Below are 24,015 nucleotides of genomic sequence, written 5' to 3'. Positions count from 1 at the left end.
GGCAGCTAAGGAGAGATATGAGATCACAAGGTCTCAGGGTAGACTGTGGGGTGGGGGTGGCCCCAACCGGATTGGAGTCACCGATGAGCTCTCCTTAGAGAGTTTGTGCCAGTGGGAAGGAGAACTAATCTTCCATTTGCCCTGATCTCCCTTTCCCATTCCTAGACTCTGAGCCTTCGAGAGCAGCTGTCTAGGCGCCGGTCTGGGCTGGAGGAGCCTGGCAAGGAAGGGGACGGGCAGGTAAGAGGTAGAAGTCCTTCGCTCCCCATGCTCTTCATTGGTCCCCATCCTCGTGACCTCCCTCAGCCCTCTGACTTTGTGATGGTCCTTTTAACATTTGGTATGATCCTCACCGATCCTAGGATGTCTGATCTCCTAAGACCCTTACTGGCCTTTGACCTTTGATTCAGGTCACTTAGCTAACCTCTGCGACCTCCATGACCCGAACCGATCTGTGATTCACTCTCCACCCCCACTGGCTTTCTCCTCGCATTCTCTCCATACCCACTCCGGGGTCTGTCCCTTCCTCCCTCACTGTCTCCACTCCAGACCCTTGCCAATGGCCTGGGTCCTGGTGGGGACTCTAGCCGACGCACGGCAGAGCTGGAGGAGGCCCTGGAGCGACAGCGTGCGGAGGTGTGCCAGCTGCGGGACCGCCTGGCGGTGTTGTGCCGCCAGATGAGCCAGCTGGAGGAGGAGCTGGGCACCGCCCACCGCGAGCTGGGTAAGGCCGAGGAAGCTAACGCCAAGCTCCAGCGCGACCTCAAGGAGGTGAGGCCGGAGCCCCTGGTGGGCTGCCCTCTGTCCCTCCCTTCCCCTAACCCTCCCTCTCCCGCTTTGCCCAAAGTCGCAGAGCTCATGAATAGTGGAACCTGGATTCAGCCCACAAGCTATGTAGATTCTCCTCCACCCTGAGCCCGTTTCCTCACCTGTAAAATAGGGCTTTTGCCCTTTGTCAGAGGGTTGGCAAGTAGCACATATAGAGTAGGTGCTCAGTAACTAGTCACAGTTATGTTATCATTGGGAAATTCTCTCGTGCCTCTAAACTGAAAGCTTTGTCCGCATTTCATCCCATCTTGGCTTAGGCTCCTTGATCCTAACTCCCATATCCCAGAGACTGCTGGGAAGTGTAGGGCATGAATTCTCGAAGGTCCTGGATGAGAAAGAAGAGTGAGCGTCATGCAGTAGGGCCGTTTTAAGCCTGGGGCCCGTTGGGAAATGCGATCCACCCCCAAGGGGGCTCCCAGGCAGGGTCCATCTCCCACGAGCACCTTCTCTTGGGTTCTAAGCCTATGCTACCCTGGGACATCTTGGGAGATGCTGCCTCCTAAATGGAAGGGACCTTTGTTTCCCATGAGACCCTAGGGCACTTGCTCTATAATTTTAAGCCTGGGCCAGAAGTTGCTGAAAAAAAATCTCAGGCCTGGATTTTTGAGGCGAGTGGTTTAAGGAGTGTGGAGACTTCCCATCCTGCGGGCCTTAGGTCATTCATACAGGAGGGGTCAAAGCCAGTTCTGCCCTAGAAGCTACCACCATATTCATTCTCAGGCAGCAGGGGACCTAACATTGGCTATACACGGGAGCTCTTGGCAGGTGCAGTTCCACTATTCTGACGCCCGGTATGGCAGGGGACTTCATTTCCCAGGATTCCCTGGGGTGCCTGGTGGGGGTTCTAAGCCTAGGCTACCCCCGGGCCTTCCAGAAGCCGAAGCGCACGCGGCCCTTTGCCACCTCTGCAGGCGCTGGCGCAGCGGGAGGATATGGAGGAACGGATCACGACGCTGGAGAAGCGCTATCTGAGTGCCCAGCGCGAGGCCACGTCTCTGCACGACGCCAACGACAAACTGGAGAACGAGTTGGCCAGCAAGGAGTCGCTGTACCGGCAGGTGGGGGGGCGCGGCCAGAGAGGGGCGATGGGGGCGAGGTCGTGGCTCGTGTGACCTAGCTCCTCCCTTCCCCGTGTCTCTGTCCTCTCCTAGAGTGAAGAGAAGAGTCGTCAGCTGGCGGAGTGGCTGGACGACGCCAAGCAGAAGCTGCAGCAGACCCTGCAGAAGGCGGAGACCTTGCCCGAGATCGAGGCGCAGCTGGCCCAGCGAGTGGCAGCGCTCAATAAGGTGACGGGAGGCCTGGGGTGGTAATGGCAGCAGGGGGAGGGACAGGCCCGGAGGACTCAAGTCTGGTGGTGGGGCTGGGAGGGGAAGGTGGATAGGAGACCTGCATCGTGGATTCTGGGTAAAAAGATGGGGCAAGGGATGGGACTTGGAATGGGAGCAGAAACTGGAGGTTTCGGGGTGGAGACATTCTCTAGTCCGGACTGAAAGGTGGGGTGGCCTGGAACATGAGCTAAGAAAGAAACGGGGCCTGTAGGTGGGGGCAGGGCCTGAATCGCACGTGTTGGGCTTGGAGTCTTGCGGTGGAGGAGCCTGGAACCTTAGGGTCCGGGCCTGGTGCCCAGTCTCGGCAGAGGCAGGACTGGAGCCTGACTGGGTCCTAGTGGGGCAATGACAGATGTCATGGGTTCCGTCCCCTAGGCTGAGGAACGTCATGGGAATTTTGAGGAGCGGCTTCGGCAGCTGGAGGCCCAGTTGGAGGAGAAGAACCAGGAGCTACAGCGGGTGAGGGGACAGATGACGGCAGTAAGGGTGGGGCGTTCGGGCTGGAGGAGGGGCTTGGGCGAGGGGGCTGGTCTGGGGGCGGAGCTTAGGACAGGGGCGGTGCTCTGGGCCAGGCAGGCTTTAGCACCCTCTCACCTTTGGGCAGGCCCGGCAGCGGGAGAAGATGAACGATGACCACAATAAGCGGTTGTCTGAAACAGTGGACAAACTGTTGAGCGAATCCAATGAGAGGTTACAGCTTCACCTCAAGGAGCGCATGGGGGCGCTGGAGGAGAAGGTGCGTCTCAACCCAGGACTCCGATAATCTTGCACCGCCTCTCGCCGGAACCCCGCGGCCTCAGATCTCTACCCCAGATCCCTCATTATCTGAGATCTCAAACCTGGGCATCCCGAATTTGACAGACTTCTCTGCTCTATTGCGGGACCACTCTTTGACCTAGTCTTGGGGTCAAGAGCTAAATTCTGGGGCACCCATACCCTGAGTTTTTGGCTTTTCCCCAAGCCTCTAACCTTGTGGACCCTCCAACTGAATCCTCTGATTACACAGGACGCGGAATTCAGAGGCTCCCAGGGACTCTCCTCCCTCGCTGCATCTTTAGCCAACACCCTAAACACCCTCCACCTCTCAGTTCTTGCCCACCTCATTCCCCCTTGGGTCTTCTCAGGCCCCCAGAGCATGTCTTCCTCAGGGTCTGCCCCCTCACTGCACCCCTGTCCCCCACAGAACTCCCTGAGTGAGGAGATTGCCAACATGAAGAAGCTTCAGGACGAGCTGCTGCTGAACAAAGTAGGAAGGGGCCCAGAGGGGTGACCGGAGGGGTGACCGGAGGGGTGGACCGGAGGGGTGACCGGAGGGGTGGACCGGAGGCGTGGCCTGGAGAGGTGGAGCGGGCGAGCCTGGAGCCTGGCGGTGGAATCGGCCCGGGCCCCCGGAGCGCTCCGCGGGGCACATTCCGACCTGACAGCCCCCATCCGCTCCCCGCAGGAGCAGCTCTTGGCAGAGATGGAGCGAATGCAGATGGAGATTGACCAGCTGCGGGGGAGGCCACCATCCTCCTACTCCAGGTGACGGTACCTTCCTGCTCCACCTCTGCTCATGGACCACCCTGGCCAAGCTCATCCTTTCCGAGCCCTTGGTCTCCTCCGCCCCACTTCCTGTCCTCCTGAGACTTCTTCCACTCATCCCTGATTTTTGACCTTTCACCCCAGACCCTTTTTGCCTGACCTTTGACTTCAGGTCCCTCTCCCGGTCTCCGGACCCTGGCCCTCCCCTGCGGTCCTTTACCTCTGTTTTCTTTTCCTGGCCCCTTGGCCTCTGAGTGCCCTTCCCATGCCCACAGGTCTCTCCCTGGCAGTGCCCTGGAGCTCCGTTACTCCCAGGCACCTACCTTACCTTCTGGTGCCCACCTGGACCCCTATGGGGCTGGCAGCGGCCGGGCAGGCAAGAGGAGCCGCTGGTCAGGAGTCAAGGATGAGCCCTCTAAGGTCAGCAGCCACTTCTGGGGCACGGGCAGAGCAAGGCCTGGGAGGGCAATGGTGGGAAATGGGTCTAGTATGCGGAGCTCTGGCCGGGGGTGGGCGGAGAAGCAGGGTCTCCTGGACCCACACTGTCTTCTCTCCTTCTCCCCCAACCGCATCACCCCCACTGCCTGGCTGTCTCTTCATGTGGAAATTCTGCTGCCTGGTAAGGACCGTAGAGGGATGATGGGGTAGGGAGAGGGATGATGGGGTCTGGAATGATGGGCAGGGTATGGAAGTCTAGAATGGGTGACGTGAAGACAGGAAGTGGGCAGAGTCACAGGAAACGGTGAAGTCAGGGAAGGAAGTGGAGTCATGAGTGGGGGGTGGTCAAGAAAACGGACCTGTCGAGAGAGAAAATGGGGCTGGAAAAAGTGTGGGGGCTGGATCACGTGGTGAGGGCAGTCGGTGCTGGGCGATGAGGGCAGGATCACGGAGGGCGGACGAGGTCAGGAGAGCTGAAGGATGACCCAGCGCCTGCCTTGACCCCCGTCTACCTGGTGTCCCTCTGTCTCCACACAGAGACAGGAGTGGGAGCGATCTGCCCCTGCGGGGTCCATGCCACCCCCGTTTCCTGGGGAACTGGATGGCTCAGATGAGGAGGAGGCAGAGGGGATGTTTGGGGCTGAGCTCCTGTCCCCCAGTGGGCAGGCGGACGTACAGACACTGGCCATCATGCTTCAGGAGCAGCTAGAAGCCATCAACAAGGAGATCAAGTGAGTGCTGGCCCAGTCCTGCTCTGCCACTGGCCCTGGAGTCTGATCTGAAGGCCGGAGCCCATGACCTCTTCCACCATCCTCAAGGAATTGTCCCAACCCAACACCCCTCCAGTATCCAGGAGTCCCCAAAGATATACCCAGAAGTCTCCTATGTAAATATATACATTCATCCCCCAGTCAGTACTCACGATTTCCCAAGACGGCAAAGACTGTACCCCGAAATACCCAAATTCTCAATCCAGTACATCAGGACCCCTCCAGTATACCATGGATTTCATGGCTTCACTCACCAGTATCCACGGATTCCCAGTACCCCAAGAATCTCAGCACAGTACAAGCTTCCCATCCCCAAACACCAAGAATCTTACCCTAACACATCAAGAACTGCAACTCTCTACACCAAGAATTTCTAACTAATATCAAGAATCTTCAGTTTATTAAGACTTCTCCCATCAAGTAAAGTCCACCCCAAGTCCCCAGAGACTGCCGTTTAGCAATTTCCTAATAACCTGTTCTCCTTGGTCCCAGCAAACATACCGACGTGAGCATCACCTTCCATTCAAAGTTGTTCTGACTTGCGGCATCGGCTCTCACATATGAGATGACTCCAAGAGTTTTCCCAGACCCTAGGCTGACCTCAGAGCCCCCGATCTCGTCTTGATCTTATCGGGACCGTGTGCTTGCCATCCTCCTTGGAACTTGACCTCTTGCCCATAGAAATCCCTTTATGATTTTCCAGAACCACTAAGTTTTCACCCTGACGCAGACCTTGAGCGTCCTCTCTAATCCCTCCACGACCTCCTGAGCTTATCAAGACCTTTAACTCCCCTTGAACCCGTGAGCCATCAGGAATCCACCAAGGCCCTCGAACCTCGTTATGCCTTCCCTGGAATTATTTTGCTTTCTGGCCCGTTGGGCTCTCCAGACTCCTCCCGTTTGTCTGCCCCAGTCTTCTCACTCAGTCTTCCCCCTTTCCCTCCTCAGGCTCATCCAAGAGGAGAAGGAGACAACAGAACAAAGGGCAGAAGAGCTGGAAAGCCGGGTGTCGGGCTCCGGCCTGGACTCACTGGGCCGCTACCGCAGTAGCTGCTCACTACCCCCCTCCCTCACCACCTCTACCCTTGCCAGCCCTTCCCCTCCCAGTTCCGGCCACTCAACACCCCGTCTGGCACCCCCTAGCCCTGCCCGCGAGGGCACCGACAAAGCTGTGAGTGTTCTGAAGTTTCCCCAGCTTGGTGGGGTGGGTACGAGGTCAGACACCGGGCTCCTCAACACATGCAATGAAAACTGCAGACACCAGTGTTTTTCAAAAGCAACTTTAGCTTTCCCTAACCGTTCCAACTCAAAGGGCAAAGGGAAGGCTGAGCCACTGGGTTTCTGAACCCTAATGTGTACTTTAGTTAGATCTGGTCTGCTTTTGCCTGTTTTATGCGCTATGTTTCTACATAGGATTTTTTTTTTTTTTAATGTTTCTATGACTAAACATATGTTTGAGAACTACCGTTAGATCCTCAGAATTGACTTTTGAGAGAGGCAGAAGAGATATCAGCCCTATTTTGTTGCCTTAAAGCCAAGCTTTCCTGCTTCCAGAACCTGTAACCTATCGGCTTTACCTGAGACTGTGCAAATCCCACTCCTGACACCATAGGATAAGATACTATAAATACGGGATTGTCATCCTCCAGTGGGACTCTGCTCATCGGCTTTATTTTTCTGCGGTTCACCCCCACTCGATATAGGCTACGTTCAGAAATGGTGCCCCAAACTACGGGCATCTCAGACCCTCCCTAGTAGACATCCCAATTAATGAGGAGCCCGCACCATGACTCCTCCAACTCAATCCAGCCTCTCTGCCTCTCTGTTCCCAGAATCATGTCCCCAAGGAGGAACCTGGGGCTCCACGAGGAGAGGGGCCAGCCATCCCAGGAGACACCCCACCTCCCACGCCCCGCTCTGCCCGACTTGAGAGAATGACCCAAGCTTTGGCACTGCAGGCAGGATCCCTGGAAGATGGGGGACCCCCACGAGGAAGGTCGGTAGAGACAAAGAATTGGACAGGGATGAGCTTGCTTGGGAGGGTGAGATGGGCCTGGACAAGGACTTGGGATGAGAGGAGGCATCCCAGATGGGGTCTGCTCTCACTCTGTCTTTCTCACTCAGTGAGGGTACCCCAGATTCCCTGCACAAAGCCCCCAAAAAGAAGAGCATCAAGTCATCCATAGGCCGTCTGTTTGGCAAGAAAGAGAAGGGGCGAATGGGACCCCCTGGTCGCGACAGCTCTTCACTGGGTGAGTACCCTGATCCCAACGCTTCCTTCTTCCTTATATATTCACTTGACATTCATTCACGTCTTCATTCATTTGGTAATTCATTTAGAATACGAAGGGACAGGACTCGGCAGAGGAAGAGGGAAGGAGGAGGGACAAGGAAAGGGCCCCCCCCGAGGAATGTTCGCGTGACCGGAGGGACACATCAATTTATTTCATTTACCTTTTTTTATTTTAATAGAAAAAGAGGAAGGAGAATCCTAAAGGTAGGCATCTGGTGTGTTGGATCCAGCTTGTACGGCCTCATGAGAGCCGATAGCTACATTTTCAGGAGTTTTGTGAACTACTTGACATCACAATGGTAGCTTGAAATTAGCGTGGTAGGATTATTTACAGCACGGAAATTGGCAGATGCTACGAATCAGGGACCATTTCCCCCGTCCCCAGGGAGCCAGCTGTTAAACACTTACCAGCCCTGTTTTGGGGATGTCTCCAGATTACCGCCTGGGAGGTGACATTGGTCCGTGTCTGGCTTTCTCGCTCCCTCTTCGTGGCCTCATTTACTACTCCCTTGGGGCCTCCGCCTTCCTGGCATCCTCGTCACCTCTCCCGGAATGAAAGATTCTGCCTCCTCCTTGAGACTCTCCAAATTTTTGCCCCTCTCTGCCTCTAGCTGGAACACCCTCCGATGAGACGTTGGCCACTGACCCTCTGGGGCTAGCCAAGCTGACAGGCCCGGGAGACAAGGACCGAAGGAACAAGAGGAAGTGAGTGTGCGGGTAGGGAGCGGGGGGGAGGACTTACAGAGATTCGCTTGCTTTTTTTTTTAACCTTCTGCCATGTTTTCTACATTCATAAAAAGTGCTTTGGGAGTGGGTTGTGGTGAAGGGGGCCATCCAGGGGTGCTGGGTGTCTACCCCTGAGCTCCTGCCCTGGCCCCCTCTTCCCAGGCATGAACTTCTGGAGGAGGCCTGCCGCCAGGGCCTGCCCTTTGCTGCCTGGGATGGCCCCACCGTGGTCTCCTGGCTGGAGGTACCCGGGGCCCAGAGATGCCCAAGCCCTGTGACAACCCCATTAAGGCTGGCTGGGTCCACCCAGCAGCATCCTTCTAGCCCAGTTGTGGTGGTGGGGGAGTGGGGGTGAGGCCCTGGCAAGGGTCAGGTTTCCTGTTGATCTTCCTGTTCTTTCTCCCTGTCCCTCCACCCCTGCGCCATGGCCGTGCCCTCCGGTCCTGGTCTCCTGTCGTCTCTCTGTCTCTCCCCATGTCTTTCTCTCTCTGGGATTCTTCGTCTGTATTTTTTTTTGCCCGTCTCCCCATCTCTGTGCTTTGTCATTCCCCATATTTCTTCCTGTGTCTCTGGGTCTCCCCATGTCTCTCTCCCACATCTGTCTTTCACCCCTGTGCTTATCTGTCTCTCTCTATCCCTTTTGACTCTGGCGTGACCTTTCTCTGACTCTCTTCCTCTGTCTCCCTGTGACTGTCTCTTTGACTTGCCTTGTCTGTTTCTCCTCACTGCGAACTTCCTATGTCTTTCTGTTTCTCCCCAACTTGCCTTTCTTTGCCCATCGCTCTGTCTCCGTCTCTCCCTTTCTTTCTGTCTCTGTCCCGTCCCTCGGGTCTCTCCTCTGCCTCTGTGTCTCCTTCTCCCCTCCCTTCCTTGTCCAGCTGTGGGTCGGCATGCCTGCGTGGTATGTGGCCGCCTGCCGGGCCAATGTCAAGAGTGGTGCCATCATGGCCAACTTGTCGGACACGGAGATCCAGCGTGAGATCGGCATCAGCAACCCACTGCACCGGCTCAAGCTGCGCCTCGCCATCCAGGAGATGGTCTCACTCACGTCACCCTCGGCTCCCGCCTCCTCCCGCACGGTGAGTGTCCAATGGCCAATCCCAGCCAGTGCTGCCTCAAGGCCCCGCCCCATGTCCCCAGACTAACCAATCCTGGGCCTGCTTACTCCAGCAGACCGGATCCGTAGACCTACTCCCTATATGTCACCAGGATTATCTCTGGGGGGCTCTCCCCTCAGGTCTCTCTGCCTTTCCTGTTCCCCCGACCCCTCAGTATGCTTTACACACAGCGGCCAGGAGGATCGCACCCGAAGAAAACAACAAATTCATGTGGTTCCCTGCAAGTCTCTTGAAGAGGGGCCCCTGTCCCCCTCTTTCCCTGACAGCTCTGCTCCTTCGTACCTTCTGTTTCTTGCCTGGAGCACCCCTCCCCTCTTCTCCCCCGCAAGAACGGCTCCCTATCCTTGAGGTCTCAGCTCAGATGTCACCACTTCCAAGAAGCCTCCCTAACTCAACAGCTTAACTAGTCATGGCCCATCACCCCAGCTCATTAATGCCTAATTTTCCCCCGTAGCGTTTAATGCCTTCTAATATTTAATCCTTTCGTTCCATACAGAAAATTATGTGTACCATGCCTAAATCAGCAATGGTAACCCTTTGCCATACTTGCTATTTATGTGGGCGTGCTTGTTGGTGTGTACCTGAAGCGCCTGAATATAGTGTGTGGACATCATAACAAGTTAGTCTGAAAAATTACTTCAGTAGGCATCTTCTAAAAATAAGAACATTCTCATACGTAGCCACCACGCCCTTATCATACCTAAGAACATGAACGTTATTGCTAATTTCAGCTTCTGTTCAGTTTACCCTCAAATTTTCCCTTGCATATTCCAGATCTGGCACCCAGGAAGCACTACATAAATGTTTGAATGGATTCCTGACTCTTGGGATTGTGGGAGGAGGTGCTTAATAAATGTGAATACACGTCCCCTTCCCCCCAAACATTAGTCCCATTGCTCTCTGCCACCTCACTCTGAATCCACACTCTGTACGTCTGACGTCATTGGCACAGGGCCCCAAGTCACACCTGAATTGTTCGACCCCAAAGCCCATGTTCTGGTACGCAGCTGGTGCTCCATAAATGATCATTCCTTTTCTCTGTCACTGCCTAGCCCAAGCACTGACCGGCCTTTCTGAGCCAGAAAGCAGAATGTGTATAAATGTACATGGCCTGGGCCTCCAGGAGCACGACCCCTCCCCCTTCCCTATCCAGAAGCCCTCTATCACCCTCCATAACACCCCTGGGCCCTCAGTCCACAGGAAACGTGTGGATGACACATGAGGAGATGGAGTCCCTTACGGCCACGACTAAGCCCGTGAGTGCCCCCTGCCGGCGGTCTTGGGGGTGGCACTAACTCTCCCTGGGGAGGAGCGTGGGGGCGAGTCTGGCTGTCTGTACGTCTGTTAGTCCCTCCCGCCCCACGCCTACCCCGTAACCCACCCCTTCTCTCCCCCTCTTCCCACTAACGGGTCAGGAGACCAAGGAGATCAGCTGGGAGCAGGTAGGGGGCGCGGGGCGGTGTGTGGGCGCATGAACAGGCTGTGCACGCTGCATGGACTCCCCTCCTTCTCTGAGCCCCGCCCTTACCCTTGCCCGAGCATTCCCTCGTCGCCGCGGGGGGGCGCTGCGCGGAGCTCGGCTCTGGACTGTCTCACTGTAGCTTGGTGGGGGTCGGCGTAGGAGCGCGGTGGTTCTATTGTTAGCGTGGCGCAAGGGCCGTCTCATTATCGAGGGTTGCGGGCGCCCCAGGGGCTGCTATAACTAGAGGGCCACGCTTAGCACCCGTTTTCCCTCTGACTGAGGGGGAAGCGGAACCGTTCCAGCTTACCCAGCAAAGGCGAGAGCTCTTGGGGAGGGAGCGGCACATCAGGCCGAGAAGTTGGGGAGGAGGAGCTACACGTCCTCAAGAGGGAGAGGCATGAACTTAACCTCAGATGGAAGAACTGTGTTGGACTGGGGTCTTTGCTTCTAGTCGGGGGCGGGGTGGGGGGCCGCTATGGATTGTTTCCTTATGCTAATGGCAGTGTGAGACTTTGGACTGATCTAGAATATTGTCCTGGGCCAATGCAGGATTAGACTAGTATTTTCCGGACAGTACAAGAGTGATGGACGGGTCCATTATCTTTTGCTGTGGGGAGAGCTATGTTGGAAGAATCCGTCGCCCTCACTTGGGGGAGTAGTGACGTTGGACTGATCTGTTCCGAGTTGGGACAACGCTAGATTAGTACTTCATAAACTTTAACGTACAGTTTGAGTCATCCTAGGATCTTGTGAGAATGCAGATTCTGATTCATTAGCCAGGGATGGGGTCTGAGATTCTGCAATTACACCAAATCCATGGGTGATGGTGAAGCCGCGGGTCCAAGGACCACACTTTGAGTAGACAAGTCTATTGTTTCATTTTGAAGGAGTGGGTGACAATTCTGGATTGGTCTACTGTCTTGAGCAGAGATTGGCCATTGTCTTGCTATGGGGTGGCAAAAGCATAACCTTGGGTTGGGTGGGTGGGACTGTACCCTTTCATACATACACGGGAATGGGTCAGAAAGGCTGACCCCTCCCCCACCTGCCCATGGCCCCAGATCCTGGCATATGGCGACATGAACCACGAGTGGGTGGGAAACGACTGGCTGCCCAGCCTGGGGCTGCCCCAATACCGCAGCTACTTCATGGAGTCGCTGGTGGACGCCCGCATGTTAGACCATCTTAACAAGAAGGAACTCCGGGGCCAACTCAAGATGGTGGACAGCTTCCACAGGTGGGGGCTGCCTGGCCAATGGGGACAGTTCAAGGGGAAGCCCCACCCGCTAGAGAGTCTTTGGCCAATGGGACTCCTCACGGGAAATTCCTTGGACTGTCTTTGGCCCTTTAGCCTGGATTCTCAGGAAATCCTGACTCCTGTACCCCTTCCAGCAATAAGATGGTCCACTAGGGAAAAGTCCAGGTCCCAAGACAGCTTGGCTAGCTGACTCCACACCCCTTCCAAGTTAACCCGTACGAACTGCCCGTTGACCTGCCCCGACTCCTGGGAAGGTCAGCAGTCACTGGAAGTGACCCGAATGGAACAAATCTCTCACCTCTCCCAGGAGAGCACGGGTCGATGGGGCGGGACCAATAGGAACGGCAGTCACTGGGGTTGTGAAGGCTCCTCTGTGACTCGACTTCCCCTGCTGCTCAGGGTGAGTCTGCATTATGGGATCATGTGCCTGAAACGGCTCAACTACGACCGGAAAGACCTGGAGCGGAGGCGGGAGGAAAGTCAGACCCAGATCCGAGGTGAGTAGAGGAGCGTGAGTCCCACGTGGGAGCCAGGTGGAGGGGTTTAGGGCAGGGCTGGAGAACAGGTAATTAGGGGAGGAGCGGGAGGCCAGGGTCGGAGAGTGCTGCCATAAACGCCGGGGTGGAGCCGGCATAGGGGGCGTGTCTAAGAAAGAGGAAATGGGGGTGGAGGTATGGGGCCAAATTGGATGGGCCCGAAGCTTAGGCTCCCTTTCGTCCCCAGACGTGATGGTGTGGTCCAATGAGCGGGTCATGGGTTGGGTGTCCGGGCTGGGCCTGAAGGAATTCGCCACGAACCTCACGGAGAGCGGGGTGCACGGGGCGCTGCTCGCCCTGGACGAGACCTTCGACTACTCCGACCTGGCCTTGCTTCTGCAGATCCCGACGCAGAATGCACAGGTGAGCTGCCGCTCAGCCGGGGGCATTCCGGGTCTCCCTGCCTCGCAGCCTGCTCGCGGCAACCTCTCTCTCACCTCTCCTCCCCAGGCCCGGCAGCTCCTGGAAAAGGAATTCAGTAACCTCATCTCCTTGGGCACAGACAGGCGGCTGGACGAGGTGGGCGCCGCAGCAGCAGCTCCGGGGGCTGCGCATCTGTTGCACCTCTGGGGTCGGAGCTGAGGGGGTGGGGCTTGACTTTGCCCAGAGTCGTGGTTGGAGGCGGGGCCGGGGTAGGGGCGGGGTTAAAGAAAGACGAAATACGGAGAAGGGCGGAGTCAAAGAAAGGGTTGGAATCAAAACCGGACCCTAGTCCCTCACTAGCTGCCCGGCCCATGTACCTAGGACAGCGCCAAGTCCTTCAGCCGCTCCCCATCCTGGCGGAAGATGTTCCGAGAGAAGGACCTCCGAGGCGTAACCCCCGACTCAGCTGAGATGTTGCCCCCCAACTTTCGTTCGGCCGCAGCAGGGGCCCTGGGCTCGCCGGGGCTCCCTCTTCGCAAGCTGCAGCCGGAAGGTGGGCGGCTCCCCAAAGCGGCAGCTCTTCCCCCCATTCCCCTTCCTCAGGGTGGGAAAAGGACCAACTCGACATTCCAGAAACCTCCCTCTCCAGGTTCTGAAATGGCCTAGTTTAATCTCCCCCACCCACGACAAATGGGCCGCTCCAATATGCCAACTCTTTTCCTTCGGGTGCGGAATGGATTCATCCCGCGCCCCCTTTCCGGGGTGGGAAATGAACTCGTCCAGCGTCAATGGGGGCACCTTGGATGAATCCAAGACAGCGGGAACGCGAAGGAAACGGGCGCGGAGTCAGCCTGTTGTTCTCGTCTCGGAAGGGGGAATCCAAGGAAGGGCGCTAGGAGTTGAGGATCGGAGAAACGCCGGAGAGGACTGGGAGCGCGTGCGCGCGCGCGCGCGCACGCGTGTTCGTGTGAGTGTCGCGCGCGCGCGTGCGTGCGTGCGCGCGCGGTCTCCAGCCTGAACCGCTGCTCGCTCTCCCTTCAGGCCAGACTTCTGGGAGTTCCCGCGCAGACGGCGTTTCGGTCCGGACCTATTCCTGCTAGTGCAGGCCTCCAGGTGAGGACCGTACCGGGCGATCTCGGGGGTTCGGGGCGGCACGATGGATCTTCACTGCTCCACGTACTGCCCGGCCTCAATGCAGGTGACCTCGCTCGGATGGAAGAATCTTTCAGAGGCTGGGCTGTCCCCCTTCCTGCCCAGAGTGTGGTCTCGCCGGGGAGCGCGGGCGGGGGAGCTCGCGCCGCGGACTGGACCATCTGTACCCACTAACGGGGAGTGCGCGTCCCCGCCTCACAAATGGACTGGGCCTGGACCAAACTACATGAAGTGGACCGAGAGGGGGAAAGAAGAGGGCAGGAAGAAATCCTGCCCCAAACTTCCGCCTCCCTTTTCTCTACTTTGTAATTTATTGACCAGTTTCCGGTGGGAGATGGGTGCCCATTCCCCGCGGGAAGGGGGCGGGGCTTCCCTCCTGGGCCGCATGCGAGGGGAGGCTGCCCCCTCCCCTTTCTCCTTCCCAGTCGCGGGGCCCAAGTCTTCCTTCTTCGTCCGCAAGGAGGGGAGGGGGGACTCGCTGCTACAAGCCTCGCCCCCTGTGCCACCCAGCCCCGACCCGCCGCGTCGGGTCGCCGATTCCCCGGGCCAGCTGTGGGCGGGGTCTCCTCGCCCTCCCCAGTGTCTCGTGTCCCCGGGGCTCCTCCGCCCCCCGTGCTGTGGCCGTGTCCGTGCCCCGGGGGTAGGGGGCGCAGAAGTGCGCTCCCCGTTCCCTTCCGGCCCCGGGGTTTGCATGGGAGAAGCCTCTTTCCACGATGCCACTGGGCGACGTGGCGTGGGGGGAGGGAGGACGGTGGGGGAACCCTTGCCCCCGACTCTTGGTCGGCCTCCCTGCCCCAGGCGTCACTCAGTGATCACGGGTAAAGAGAATTTGTTTCAAAAAGCTCCCGTGTTGACTGATTTATTTGTCAGGACCTTAAGAAAGCAAACCAACCCCGACGAGGACCGGGGACTCCAGGCCCCTCCTCCACCAGACCCACAAGTCCGAGTCCCTAGTTCCCCACCCGCGTTCCCCGATGCCCCGAGAAGCCAGTGAGGTTCCGGGGAGCACGTTTATTTAGAGAAATAAATAGGGCCTGTGGAAAGGGGGTGGAGGGCCAGGGAGGTAGGCCTGCGGGGCCGGGTCAGGGTTCCGGAGTTTCCAGCATGTCCGCCAGGGCCCTGGAGAGGAGGACGCAGAGGTTAAACAACCGAAATGTCCGAAGCTCACCCAGGGCGCTCAGAGGTCGTTAACCTGCGCATTTTACCGACGGGGAACTGGGGTCCCAAGGTCGTCCGATAGCGCAGCGGGACAGCGCCACCCTAAGCACGGCACTAAAACTATCCCCTCCACACACTTACTGGTACAGGGACGAGGAGAAATAGTCGACGTAGCTTCCTGTGGCGGAGAAGAGAGAACAGGGTTGAGGGGTATTCCACGGGCGAAATTAGGGGACCACTTTTCACTGAGTCTGGGATCAGAGCTAGTTCCTCTCCCTTTTCCTACTTCTTTCCGCAAACCAAATTCCTTCCGTTGGGACTCCTTTGAAATTCCCGCTCCTTTCTCCCTGTCCTGGGTGTTCCCATTTCTGCAATAGCCCCGCCCTTCGAATTCTTCTTGCTTTGGCTCCGCCCACTCTATTCTAGGCCCACCCCTCAACCCTGCACCCATCCTTGCCTCCTAGGCTTCAGCATCTATTCCCAACCTTCTCTCAGCCCAGGCCCCGCCTCTCCGTGCTCGCCCCTCCCGGCCTTGGCCACGCCTCCACCCTTAGTCCCGCCCCACAGCCTCCCAGCCCCGCCCCTCAGATTGGGCTCCGTGCCCACCAGGGTTCGCCTCGCTGGACCCCGCCCCTTCCTCAGGCTTCTCCTGAGCCCTCCCAGCACGCTCACCTGGCGTGCAGACAGTTTCGCAGACCAGAGGGCAGAGGTAGCAGAACTGGCAGTGCTGCGGGCGGAGATGGATAAAGTGTGAGTGGTAGGAGAGGTCAAGGACAGGGTCAGAGTGGGAGCCTAGTCAGGCGGACGGACGTTAAGGGCAGGGGCGGGATCGGGATCGGGTGTGGAGTCAAGGCTGCGTCAGGGGGATGGGGTCAGTTTGAGGGCAGAAGCCAGCGTTTGGGGCCCAAGGTGCTCGGAAGGTCCGGGGCCATCCTGAGCTGGGGTGGAGCCTTGAGCCCAGGGGTATGTCTCACCTGGCACTGGTCACAGTGCTCTCCCATGTTCTCCTCATCACAGTGACAGTTCTCACATTCAGTGCATCGCTAGGCAGCAGAGGAGCCTGGTTAGAGAGAAACCCTAACCCCAAATGCGAGCCACCCGCCGGCCAGTCATCCACGCTGCCCCCAACTCCTCACCTTCCTTACCTTCAGCGCTGAGCTCAGTATCTCCGCCATCCTGCCTGCCGGGCCCGCCCCCACCCCCTGCCTACTCTTTGTCGAGGACCTTCTTCCCCGCATCCACAGCCGCAGCTCAGGCCTCGGCCTCCTCCTTGGTCTGTGGGCCTCCGGCCTGTCCCGCACACAGCCCCAGAAGTGTCTTTCTTCACCTGGAACTTCCCCTGCGCCTCCTTTGCTCAGAGCCCTCCCAAGGCACCCCAGAGCCCTGGGGCAAATTCCAGGAACAGCCTGGCGAGTGGACCTGGGCTGGGACGTACATTGCAGAAGGAGCAGTAGCCACACAGGGACCCTGGCCGGTAGTTCCTGTACTCTTGGGCATCCTGTGGACCTGTGGGGACAGGAGGGCAGCAGTGACCCAGACTGACTCGGCTCTTCCCTGTCCCCACCCGGCCAGATCACTTACCTGTGTCTTCATCTTCCTCACTGGAGCCCCCTTCAGCCACCTCCTTCTTGGCCAGTGGATTGGGGATGATGGTGAAGGGGAGCTGGTCTTCCTGCAGCCCCTCGTCCTCGTCCTCCTCCCGGTGGTCTTGGCTCGGTGCCTCTCTGAGGTTTTGAACCTCAGGCCTCTCTTCCTTCCTCTCCTCTTCCCCTTCCTCCTCTCCTTCCTCCTCCTCTTGGCTCAGGCTGAGGCCATGACCTTCCTCCTCATCTTCCTCATCCCCCTGGTGATGGTGGGTATCTTCTTCTTCCTGCTCTGAACCTTCATCATCTTCCTCATGGGAGCCGGGGTCTTCTTCCTTCTCCATTTCCTCTCCCTCCTCAGAATCTCTCTCCTCCAAATAGCTTCTATCCTCGACCCCTGTGTGTTCTGGGGGCTGGTGGCTAATCTCTTTAATGGACACTCCGTGGCCAGTTTCTTCATCTCTGTGGCCTTGTTGTCTATGGCTGGGATCTTGGTGGCCAAGCTCGGCAGAGATGTCCTCATCTTCCCCCTTGGGGACCCTGTGGTGGTGATGGCCAGGGACTTCTGTTTTATACTCATCTGGTAAGTCCTCCTCTTCAGAGCTCTCGTGGCTTTCAGGTTGGTGACTTGCAACATGGTGGCTGAACTTGACCGTGATCTCCTCCTCCTCCTCTCCAAGGCCGTGGTGGGTATGTCTGCGAACCTGGTGCCAGTGTTCAGTGGACACATCCTCATCCTCATCTTCTTTGTCTTCGGGGCCTCGATATCCATGGCTGGGGACATGATGGTGGTGTTCCTCTGAGACATCATCCTCTTCCTTCCCACGGCCTCGGTGCCTGTGGGCCTGGTGTCCATACTCATCGGAGATGTCACCTTCTTCGTGGCCTTGGTGACTGTGGGCCTGGTGTCCATATTCATCGGAGACGTCATCTTCTCTTCTTCTTCTTCTTACGTGGCCTTGGTGACTGTGGGCCTGGTGATAAAATTCATGGAGACGTCATCTTCTTCTTCTTCATGGCCTCGTCGCCCGTGGTCTTGGTGTTCATAGTGATCGGAGTCGTCATCTTCTTCTTCGTGGCCTTGGTGACTGTGGACCAGGTGTCCATACTCAGCAGAAACACCCGCCTCCTCATCTTCATCATCCTCTTCCTCTCCGTGGCCTCGGTGTATGTGCCTGATGACATGATGTTGATACTCACTGGACACAACTTCGTTCTCATCCTCGTCTTGATGGCCGTGGCTCCCGCGGCTGGGGAAGTGGTGCCGGGGCTCGGCTGAATCGTCCACGTCTTCGTTCCCATCGCCTCTGTGCCCATGGGCCTGCCCGGCACGCTCTGTGAAGACCTCCTCGTCAGAGACATTCTCGTCTTCGACCTCATGGCCTTGGTACCTGTGGCCTTGCAGTTGGTGACCGTATTCCCTGGAGACGTCTTCGTGCTCTTCTCCGTGGTCTCTGTGCCTCCAGAATCGATGCCCACTCTCTGTGGAAGCATCCTCGTTCTCACCGCTACGGCCGTGGGTGAGAGGGCCAAACTCACCTGACGCGTCCTCTGACAGCCCCACGACTCCTGCATTGCTGTTCCAGTTGCTGGGGCCCGGCCCACCCCCTCTCAGCTGCTGGGTCATGGCGCCGGGGAGCAGCAGGCCGGCCACAGCAGCCCAGAGGAGACAAGTGCGTGTCCATGGCCCACAGTGGCCCATGGGGACGGACAGGCAGCAGACCTTCTCTCAGGCTGGCTCCAGCTGCCACTTGCGGCTATGCGAATAAATGTCGGGGGTCCTTGTCTCTTTTGGGGTCTTTCTCTTTCTTTCTCTCTGTGTCTTTTCTTTGCCGTGTCTCTTTCTGTCTTTGCCTGTCTGCCTTCCTGTGGCCCTTGCTCCCGGCTCTGGACACCCCTGTGAAGCACTCTCAGGAGCCCCTCGACCCCCCTCGTGGGCCCTCCCTCCCACTTCCCAGCCAATAGGGTCTCTCCCCTCCCCTCTCTGTGGCTAAATTTACTCTCAGCCCTGAGTTATTCTGGGTTGGTCTGCCTGCCCTTCCCCTCCTGCTGCTCCTCCTCCCTGCTGGGGACGGGTGGGTGAAGGGGTCCCTCCTTAGCCAGGAGAGGGGAGCCCAGGCACTTGACTTTGGACCACCAACTAGTTCATGTTTGGCAACTGTGAAGACAATGACTAGACTTTTAGTGGGCCAGGTCGGGTGAGCCTGGGGCATCTGGAGGCAGGAGGGACTTATGTGAGCTGTAAGACCCCTTCCATGGAAGGGTTGAGAATTAGATTATGGGGGGCTATTGGCCAGAATGAGATCATTTGCTGAGAGAGTGGATGCCGAGACAAAGGCCTTGGAGAAGGGCGAAAGGAACCCTGCTCCCAGCACACGCACCCATGACCTCCTGTCCCTGGAACTCAGATCTGGGGGCAGGGGACGGGGCCAGGCCGAGGCTATAAATACATCAAGGGGGTGGGGGGCTCAGGTTACCCAGGAGGCTGCAGCTGTCCCTGTCAGGGAGACCTGGCAGAAGACACGTGGCCCCGCCTGTCCGTGTGTCAATATCTCCCACCCTCATCCTGTCACGTGGGTTCCCATCCTCCTTTTGGGTTGCCCTCTCTCTCACAGTTTCTGTCACCCACTCTCACGGTCCCCATCCCACCTCCCATTCTGGCCCCCTCCCACTCTTGGCTTGTTCCCCTCTCACTCCTGAGCGTCGTCCCCAAGCTTTGTCTCCCGCTCTGGGTCAATGTGTCCCCTCCCTCATCTCTGACATTCCCTCTCTGGGTCTCTCGGACCCCTGCGGAGCCTCTGTCTCCCCCTCTGGCGGTCTCCGCCTGGAACTCCTGCCCCGCCCTTCGCCCCGCCTCCCGTCACGTGTCTCCGAGACTCCCCGCCCCCCTCCCCGACTTCGCCCCGCCCCAGGCAGGGCTGGGAAGGCGGCCGATCCGGTTTGTCTAGAGCGGATCTTGTATCGGGGTTGGGGAAGGGAATGTGGGGTGCCGGGTAGGTTGCGGCAGCTGCGGCAGCATGGTGGGTGCGGAGAAGGAGCAGGTACAGCGGCCGGACCCCGGGTTTGAGGGAACGGGGACCTGGGGCTTGGTCTCCTGGTTCGCAGAGAGGACGGAGCCGGAGACACAGATTTTGGGGTGAAACGAAGGAGGAGTTTAGAGGGGCCCAGAGTCCTGGGTCCTTGGGGACGGATAGAAGGGGGACTGTGGGGCGGAGGGGGACTCGAGACCCCCGAGTCTGGAGGAGGTGGCGCCGTGGTCCCTGACTCTTGGATCCCGGGTGGGGGAGGGTTAGGGCGCGGGGTGAATGACGGCGTGTCCCGTAGGACTGAACTTGAGCCCCCCGCCCCTTGTTCCTGTCCCCAGAGTTGGATCCCCAAGATCTTCAAGAGGAAGACATGTACGACGTTCATCGTCGACACCACAGATCCGGGGTGAGGCATTCGCCCCGGGGAGCCCGCCGGGAGCTTCCCCCCACCCCCGCCCCGCTGACCCCGCCCACCGCAGACCCACCCTTGCCCCGCCCCCCGTTCCCCGCGGCTGCGGACAGGTCCAAGGGCGTTCCCGGGTGGCCTCGGAGCTCCCCCTTGGGAGCCTTTGGATCTCCGCAGACGCCTGTAATTCCCATGCTCCAGCTCAGGGTCAGTGTTAAAGCGCCAGCTCCGTTCCTGTCCTTCCTTCCCCGTGTCTCTGTCTCCTCGGGTCACTTTCTGTTTTCCTCTCTTGACTGTCTGTTTCATGCGTCCGTCCGTCCATCCATCCATCCATCCATCCAAGAAACCTTCACTCAGCGCTCCCAAGACAGCGTACTTTCCAGGAGCGCGGGCCTTGCCAGGGGTCGAATTTCACCTGGGGGGGACACGTGCTGTGTGGCTTTGGGCAAATCATTTCACCTCTCGCGGCCTAATCTGTCGACTGAGCATTAAAACAGACCCTACCTCCTGGGGTTCTGGTGAGAATTAAATGCTTGTGATGTTTCTGGAACAGTGCCTGGCATGGCATAAGCACTGAAAAACGTCTGCATTCCCCCTGGGAAGGGAGCAGTTACTACACACGCAGGCACCGAGCTTGCGCTGGGTGCCAGGACACCGCGTGGGCCGGCCGGGGTGTTTGCCACTCTGGGGCAGCTCCTGACCTCGGGTGATAGTCTTTCAAGTGGGTTCCGGCTTTCTAGTTATCCCCGAGAGGGTCTTGGAGGTGCAGAAACGTCAGCATTCCTAATTTAGTGTGTGTTTTGTTGTTCAGCTTGCAATTATGTCTAAACGAATAGACATACATTTCCGGGGGTGACTGCTCACAACTTTTACTGGTGGCAATGTGGTCAAGAAAGTTAGAAACTTCTGGTCTGGCGTGAGAAGGGTGATGTGAAGCCAGGGGACGTGAGCCGCAAAGGACACGCCACTGATCCCCGTGGGAGATGAGAAGAGGCTAAGACTGGGCAGGAGACAGGGTGTCACTAATGTCCTTTGGGGGAGGGGCCAGCGAGGTGACATTCGAAGGGCCAGCTGGAGTTTGACCGTTGAAGGCAGGCTGGAGAGAGGAATGAGGACGTGATTCCAGGAGCTAGATGAGCATGTGCAAATTGTCCCCTACTATCAGGGTGGTGCGGCTTGAAAATGGAGCAAAGTTCAGGATGCAAGGAGCATTGACTTGAGAGAGGAAGCCGAAGAGGTTGGGAGGGCCGGACATTGCTGGACCTCCAATGCCACCCCGAGGGGCTGGGACCTTGTCCTGAGGAGCGAGGGGACCACAGGAGGGGCAGAGTCAGCTCTGGGCGTAGAAGGACCCTCTGGGGGCCGTTTGAGGATGAACAGGAGTTTGGGAAGCCGGGGAAGAGTTTGGATGAAGGTCTGGCTGGGAGGGGAAGAAGTCTGAGCCAGGGCTGTGAGGACACAGAGAGGAGGGGACGAGGACAGGAGCTTGGGGACTGATAGATTTGGGGAAAAAGGAGAGAGGAGTGTGTCCTGGATGTCCGGTTTGGGACCTGGGGGACAGCGGGGTTGATTCCGAGATGGGGAACCCTTGACAACGAGCAGATTTGGGAAAAGTTGTGGAGCTCAGCGTGGGATCTTGTGAGTTAGAGGGGTCCAGGGGGACCCGTGGGCGTGGCAGGCCCGGGCCTGGGTCTCCCATCCAGGGTTTGAAAAGTCCTTGATGTCAGTGGTAACAGAAACTGTAGAAGTAGGTGTGATGTCACGGGGCAAAGGCGTAAGGTTAGGGGAGGTCGCAAACTGGCAAGTCTATGACCGATATTTTTGTGTGTGTGATGGAAATGCAGTTTTAAAAATCCGTCTTAAACTTGCACCCCTCAACTCACCACAGCCTCCGACACGTCCACTTATTTTCCACCTGATGCTTCTCTCCGTTAAGTTACTTGCCTGGCCCCCAGGGGCCTCGAGTTTGAGACCTGTGTAGGGAAGCCATGTGATCTTGGATCTGGGGACCACCTACACTCAAGGGAGGCACAGAGGAAGAGAAAGCCACAGAGGAGGGAAGGACAGAGCAGCTGTGTGTGTGGGGGGAGGGCAGGTTTACTCTGCCAAGGCAAAGGATTTCTGGAACCAGAGTCTATCAGCTGTGACCAGTGCCACTTGGTGATAGTCAGATGAGACCTGAATAGAAGCCATTGTATTTGGGGACGGGCAGGTAATTGCTGATCTTATCGTTAACAATTTCAGTTTGATGGCCTCACATAGAGGCGGGAAGGCAAGAGGGCAGAAGTGCAGAGGGGGAGTCTGCCAGCTGTTCACCAGAACTTTCCGCGATGGTGCAGATGCTCTGTATCCGCGTTCGACAGGGCAGCCGCTGGCCACTGTGGCTCCTAACCACTCGAAATGTGGCCAGAGCAACAGAGGGACCGGATCTGTAATTGTATTAGGTTTTAATTTATTCGGATATAAAGAGTCCCATGTGGCTAGGGGCTGCTGATGGAACAGCTCAAGTTCTGGAACGTTCCCTGAGGAGTTTTGCCGGGAACGGCTAATGGGAAGTAGATGGAAGGGAACGAGGGGGTCATGGATGGGACCGAGATGGGTAAAAGGATCAAGTGGGTAAACTGAGGCATGCCAGGACCCTGGAGTGGAGTAGGAAAGGAGGGGGACGCGTCCTCCACCGTGCTGGGAGCCGGGCTGAGTGTATTCCGTTTATCTTGCGTGTGGATCGGCCTAGTGTCTTCCCGACTTTTGCCCAATTTACAACTTTTGCCGAATCCACGTGCCGCTTGTGCTCACTTCGTTTACGATCCGAATCCCCCCTGGAGTCAGGGACCAAAGAGATTTAGACACATTCGCAAATAAATCCCCCGTTCCCCAAAGCCAGGTTTCCTTACCCTTTAAAACCCCGGTGCCAATCACATTTGGATCGCGAGGCTCCGCGCACATTTGTTTGGGGGCAGGGGAGAGTGTCCTATGTGAACACGGGAAATGGGAAGCCTGTTCCGTTTGCCACAAAGAGAAAGAAACAAGTTATAAAAGGCGATTCCAGCGAAAAGCAAGTCGAAGTATATTCTTTCTTGCCGGATGCTGCTGCCGGCCCAGGTTTCTGAGCGGGAGGTGCCTGTTCTCTTTCAAGAAGACAGAATAGCAAAGGGCCGGGCCTCAAACACCTGGCGCCAGCCGAGCCTCTCCACAGGGATCAGAACTGCAGAAAGGAATGCCTTTCGCACTGTTTTTCAAGGTTATTTAAAGCTGTGTGTGGAGCTCATGTGCAGTCTCTTTCCGCCTGGGTCCGGAATGCAGCCCTTGTTCCAGGAAGCACTGTGCATGTCACCGGGTCCGCTTGTCACAGGCTCCTCCTAGCTCTAGGCTGTGTTATTATGGTCTTTTCATTTGAGGAAGAAATTGAGGCTCAGAGGAGAGAAGCTCCTTGCCCTAAGTCACACACATCTCTCTAGATTTTTCTTTTCATGCTGAATTTTATCTGTTTGGACTGGGGGCAGCGAGGACACCCCTGGGAGGCCCCCTGCGCTCTGCCGTGTCGGGCCCTGCAGGCCACGCTGCTCCAGCTTCCTTGAGCCACTGCCGCTTCCGGCCAGGAAGGGTGACCGTGTCTCTCCTTTCACCGTCTCTCCCTCGGGCTCTTTGGAACCAGGGAGGGTCAGGGTCAGGGTCAGTGCAGACTGTGACTGTGGGGCGGGGCCGGTGTGTGAGGGTGCTGCTGAGGAGTCAGGCAGAAATGCGGACACTTCTCCAGGATGTTTGGGGCTGGTGGGGACACCCCTGGGTTCATGCTCCCATCCCTCCCCCCCCCAGAGGGACCTTGTGCCAGTGTGGGCGTCCCCGGAGTGCCCACCTGTCAGTGGCTGTGGAGGATGCGTTCGGGGCAGCCGTGGTGACTGTTTGGGACAGTGACTTGCACACCACGGAGAAGCCCACTGATGCCTTCGGGGACCTGGACTTCCTGGGCTCTGGCCGCAAGGCCAGCAATGTGAGGCCGCATGCCTGGGCAGGGCCGGGGTTGGCCAGTGGGACCGCATGTCTCG

General features: G+C 57.7%; 3 protein-coding genes across 18 annotated transcripts in view; 2 read left to right on the top strand and 1 right to left on the bottom strand.

Annotated features, from left to right (window-relative positions):
* Positions 1 to 17,372, top strand: part of PPFIA3 (PPFI scaffold protein A3) — a 24,061-nt gene extending 6,689 nt beyond the window's left edge. For 3 of the 14 annotated variants that reach the window (XM_039868498.1, XM_039868497.1, XM_039868490.1), the window contains 23 exons: positions 166 to 240; positions 550 to 771; positions 1,740 to 1,886; positions 1,980 to 2,114; positions 2,532 to 2,615; positions 2,761 to 2,892; positions 3,340 to 3,402; positions 3,601 to 3,680; positions 3,956 to 4,100; positions 4,313 to 4,324; positions 4,656 to 4,849; positions 5,837 to 6,059; positions 6,721 to 6,884; positions 7,013 to 7,140; positions 7,793 to 7,886; positions 8,070 to 8,151; positions 8,786 to 8,986; positions 10,219 to 10,281; positions 10,441 to 10,467; positions 11,549 to 11,724; positions 12,145 to 12,242; positions 12,469 to 12,800; positions 13,026 to 13,343. In XM_039868498.1, coding sequence (XP_039724432.1) covers positions 166 to 240; positions 550 to 771; positions 1,740 to 1,886; positions 1,980 to 2,114; positions 2,532 to 2,615; positions 2,761 to 2,892; positions 3,340 to 3,402; positions 3,601 to 3,680; positions 3,956 to 4,100; positions 4,313 to 4,324; positions 4,656 to 4,849; positions 5,837 to 6,059; positions 6,721 to 6,884; positions 7,013 to 7,140; positions 7,793 to 7,886; positions 8,070 to 8,151; positions 8,786 to 8,986; positions 10,219 to 10,281; positions 10,441 to 10,467; positions 11,549 to 11,724; positions 12,145 to 12,242; positions 12,469 to 12,800; positions 13,026 to 13,310 — 3,162 coding nt within the window. In that variant the 3' untranslated portion in view covers positions 13,311 to 13,343. Of the gene's footprint in view, positions 1 to 165; positions 241 to 549; positions 772 to 1,739; positions 1,887 to 1,979; positions 2,115 to 2,531; positions 2,616 to 2,760; positions 2,893 to 3,339; positions 3,403 to 3,600; positions 3,681 to 3,955; positions 4,101 to 4,312; positions 4,325 to 4,655; positions 4,850 to 5,836; positions 6,060 to 6,720; positions 6,885 to 7,012; positions 7,141 to 7,792; positions 7,887 to 8,069; positions 8,152 to 8,785; positions 8,987 to 10,218; positions 10,282 to 10,440; positions 10,468 to 11,548; positions 11,725 to 12,144; positions 12,243 to 12,468; positions 12,801 to 13,025; positions 13,344 to 13,685; positions 13,758 to 13,842; positions 14,638 to 17,156 lie in introns of those variants that run through there. The other 11 variants (XM_039868503.1, XM_039868491.1, XM_039868499.1 and 8 more) reach the window with 10 other exon arrangements.
* On the bottom strand, positions 12,244 to 19,158 carry HRC (histidine rich calcium binding protein). Its single transcript, XM_039868509.1, is given in 8 exon segments — positions 12,244 to 12,743; positions 13,022 to 14,915; positions 15,096 to 15,132; positions 15,627 to 15,681; positions 15,929 to 15,997; positions 16,390 to 16,460; positions 16,536 to 17,528; positions 17,531 to 19,158. Coding segments are annotated over 7 exon segments (1,971 nt in total). The 5' UTR covers positions 18,240 to 19,158; the 3' UTR covers positions 12,244 to 12,743; positions 13,022 to 14,878.
* TRPM4 (transient receptor potential cation channel subfamily M member 4) overlaps positions 18,080 to 24,015 on the top strand; it is a 21,787-nt gene continuing 15,851 nt past the window's right edge. For 2 of the 3 annotated variants that reach the window (XR_005654024.1, XM_039868505.1), the window contains exons 1-3: positions 18,080 to 18,210; positions 19,902 to 19,969; positions 23,786 to 23,960. Coding sequence is in view for 2 of the 3 variants with exons in the window: in XM_039868505.1 (XP_039724439.1) it covers positions 18,163 to 18,210; positions 19,902 to 19,969; positions 23,786 to 23,960 (291 nt within the window). In the remaining variant the exon portion in view is untranslated. Of the gene's footprint in view, positions 18,211 to 19,422; positions 19,579 to 19,901; positions 19,970 to 23,785; positions 23,961 to 24,015 lie in introns of those variants that run through there. The other variant, XM_039868506.1, reaches the window with a different exon arrangement.

Source organism: Pteropus medius, unplaced genomic scaffold (genome assembly GCF_902729225.1).
Source record: "Pteropus medius unplaced genomic scaffold, Ma_sr-lr_union100, whole genome shotgun sequence".
Classification (NCBI taxonomy): domain Eukaryota; kingdom Metazoa; phylum Chordata; class Mammalia; order Chiroptera; family Pteropodidae; genus Pteropus; species Pteropus medius.
Note: the sequence above shows the minus strand (reverse complement) of the source record. Positions and strands in the feature narration are given on the sequence as shown.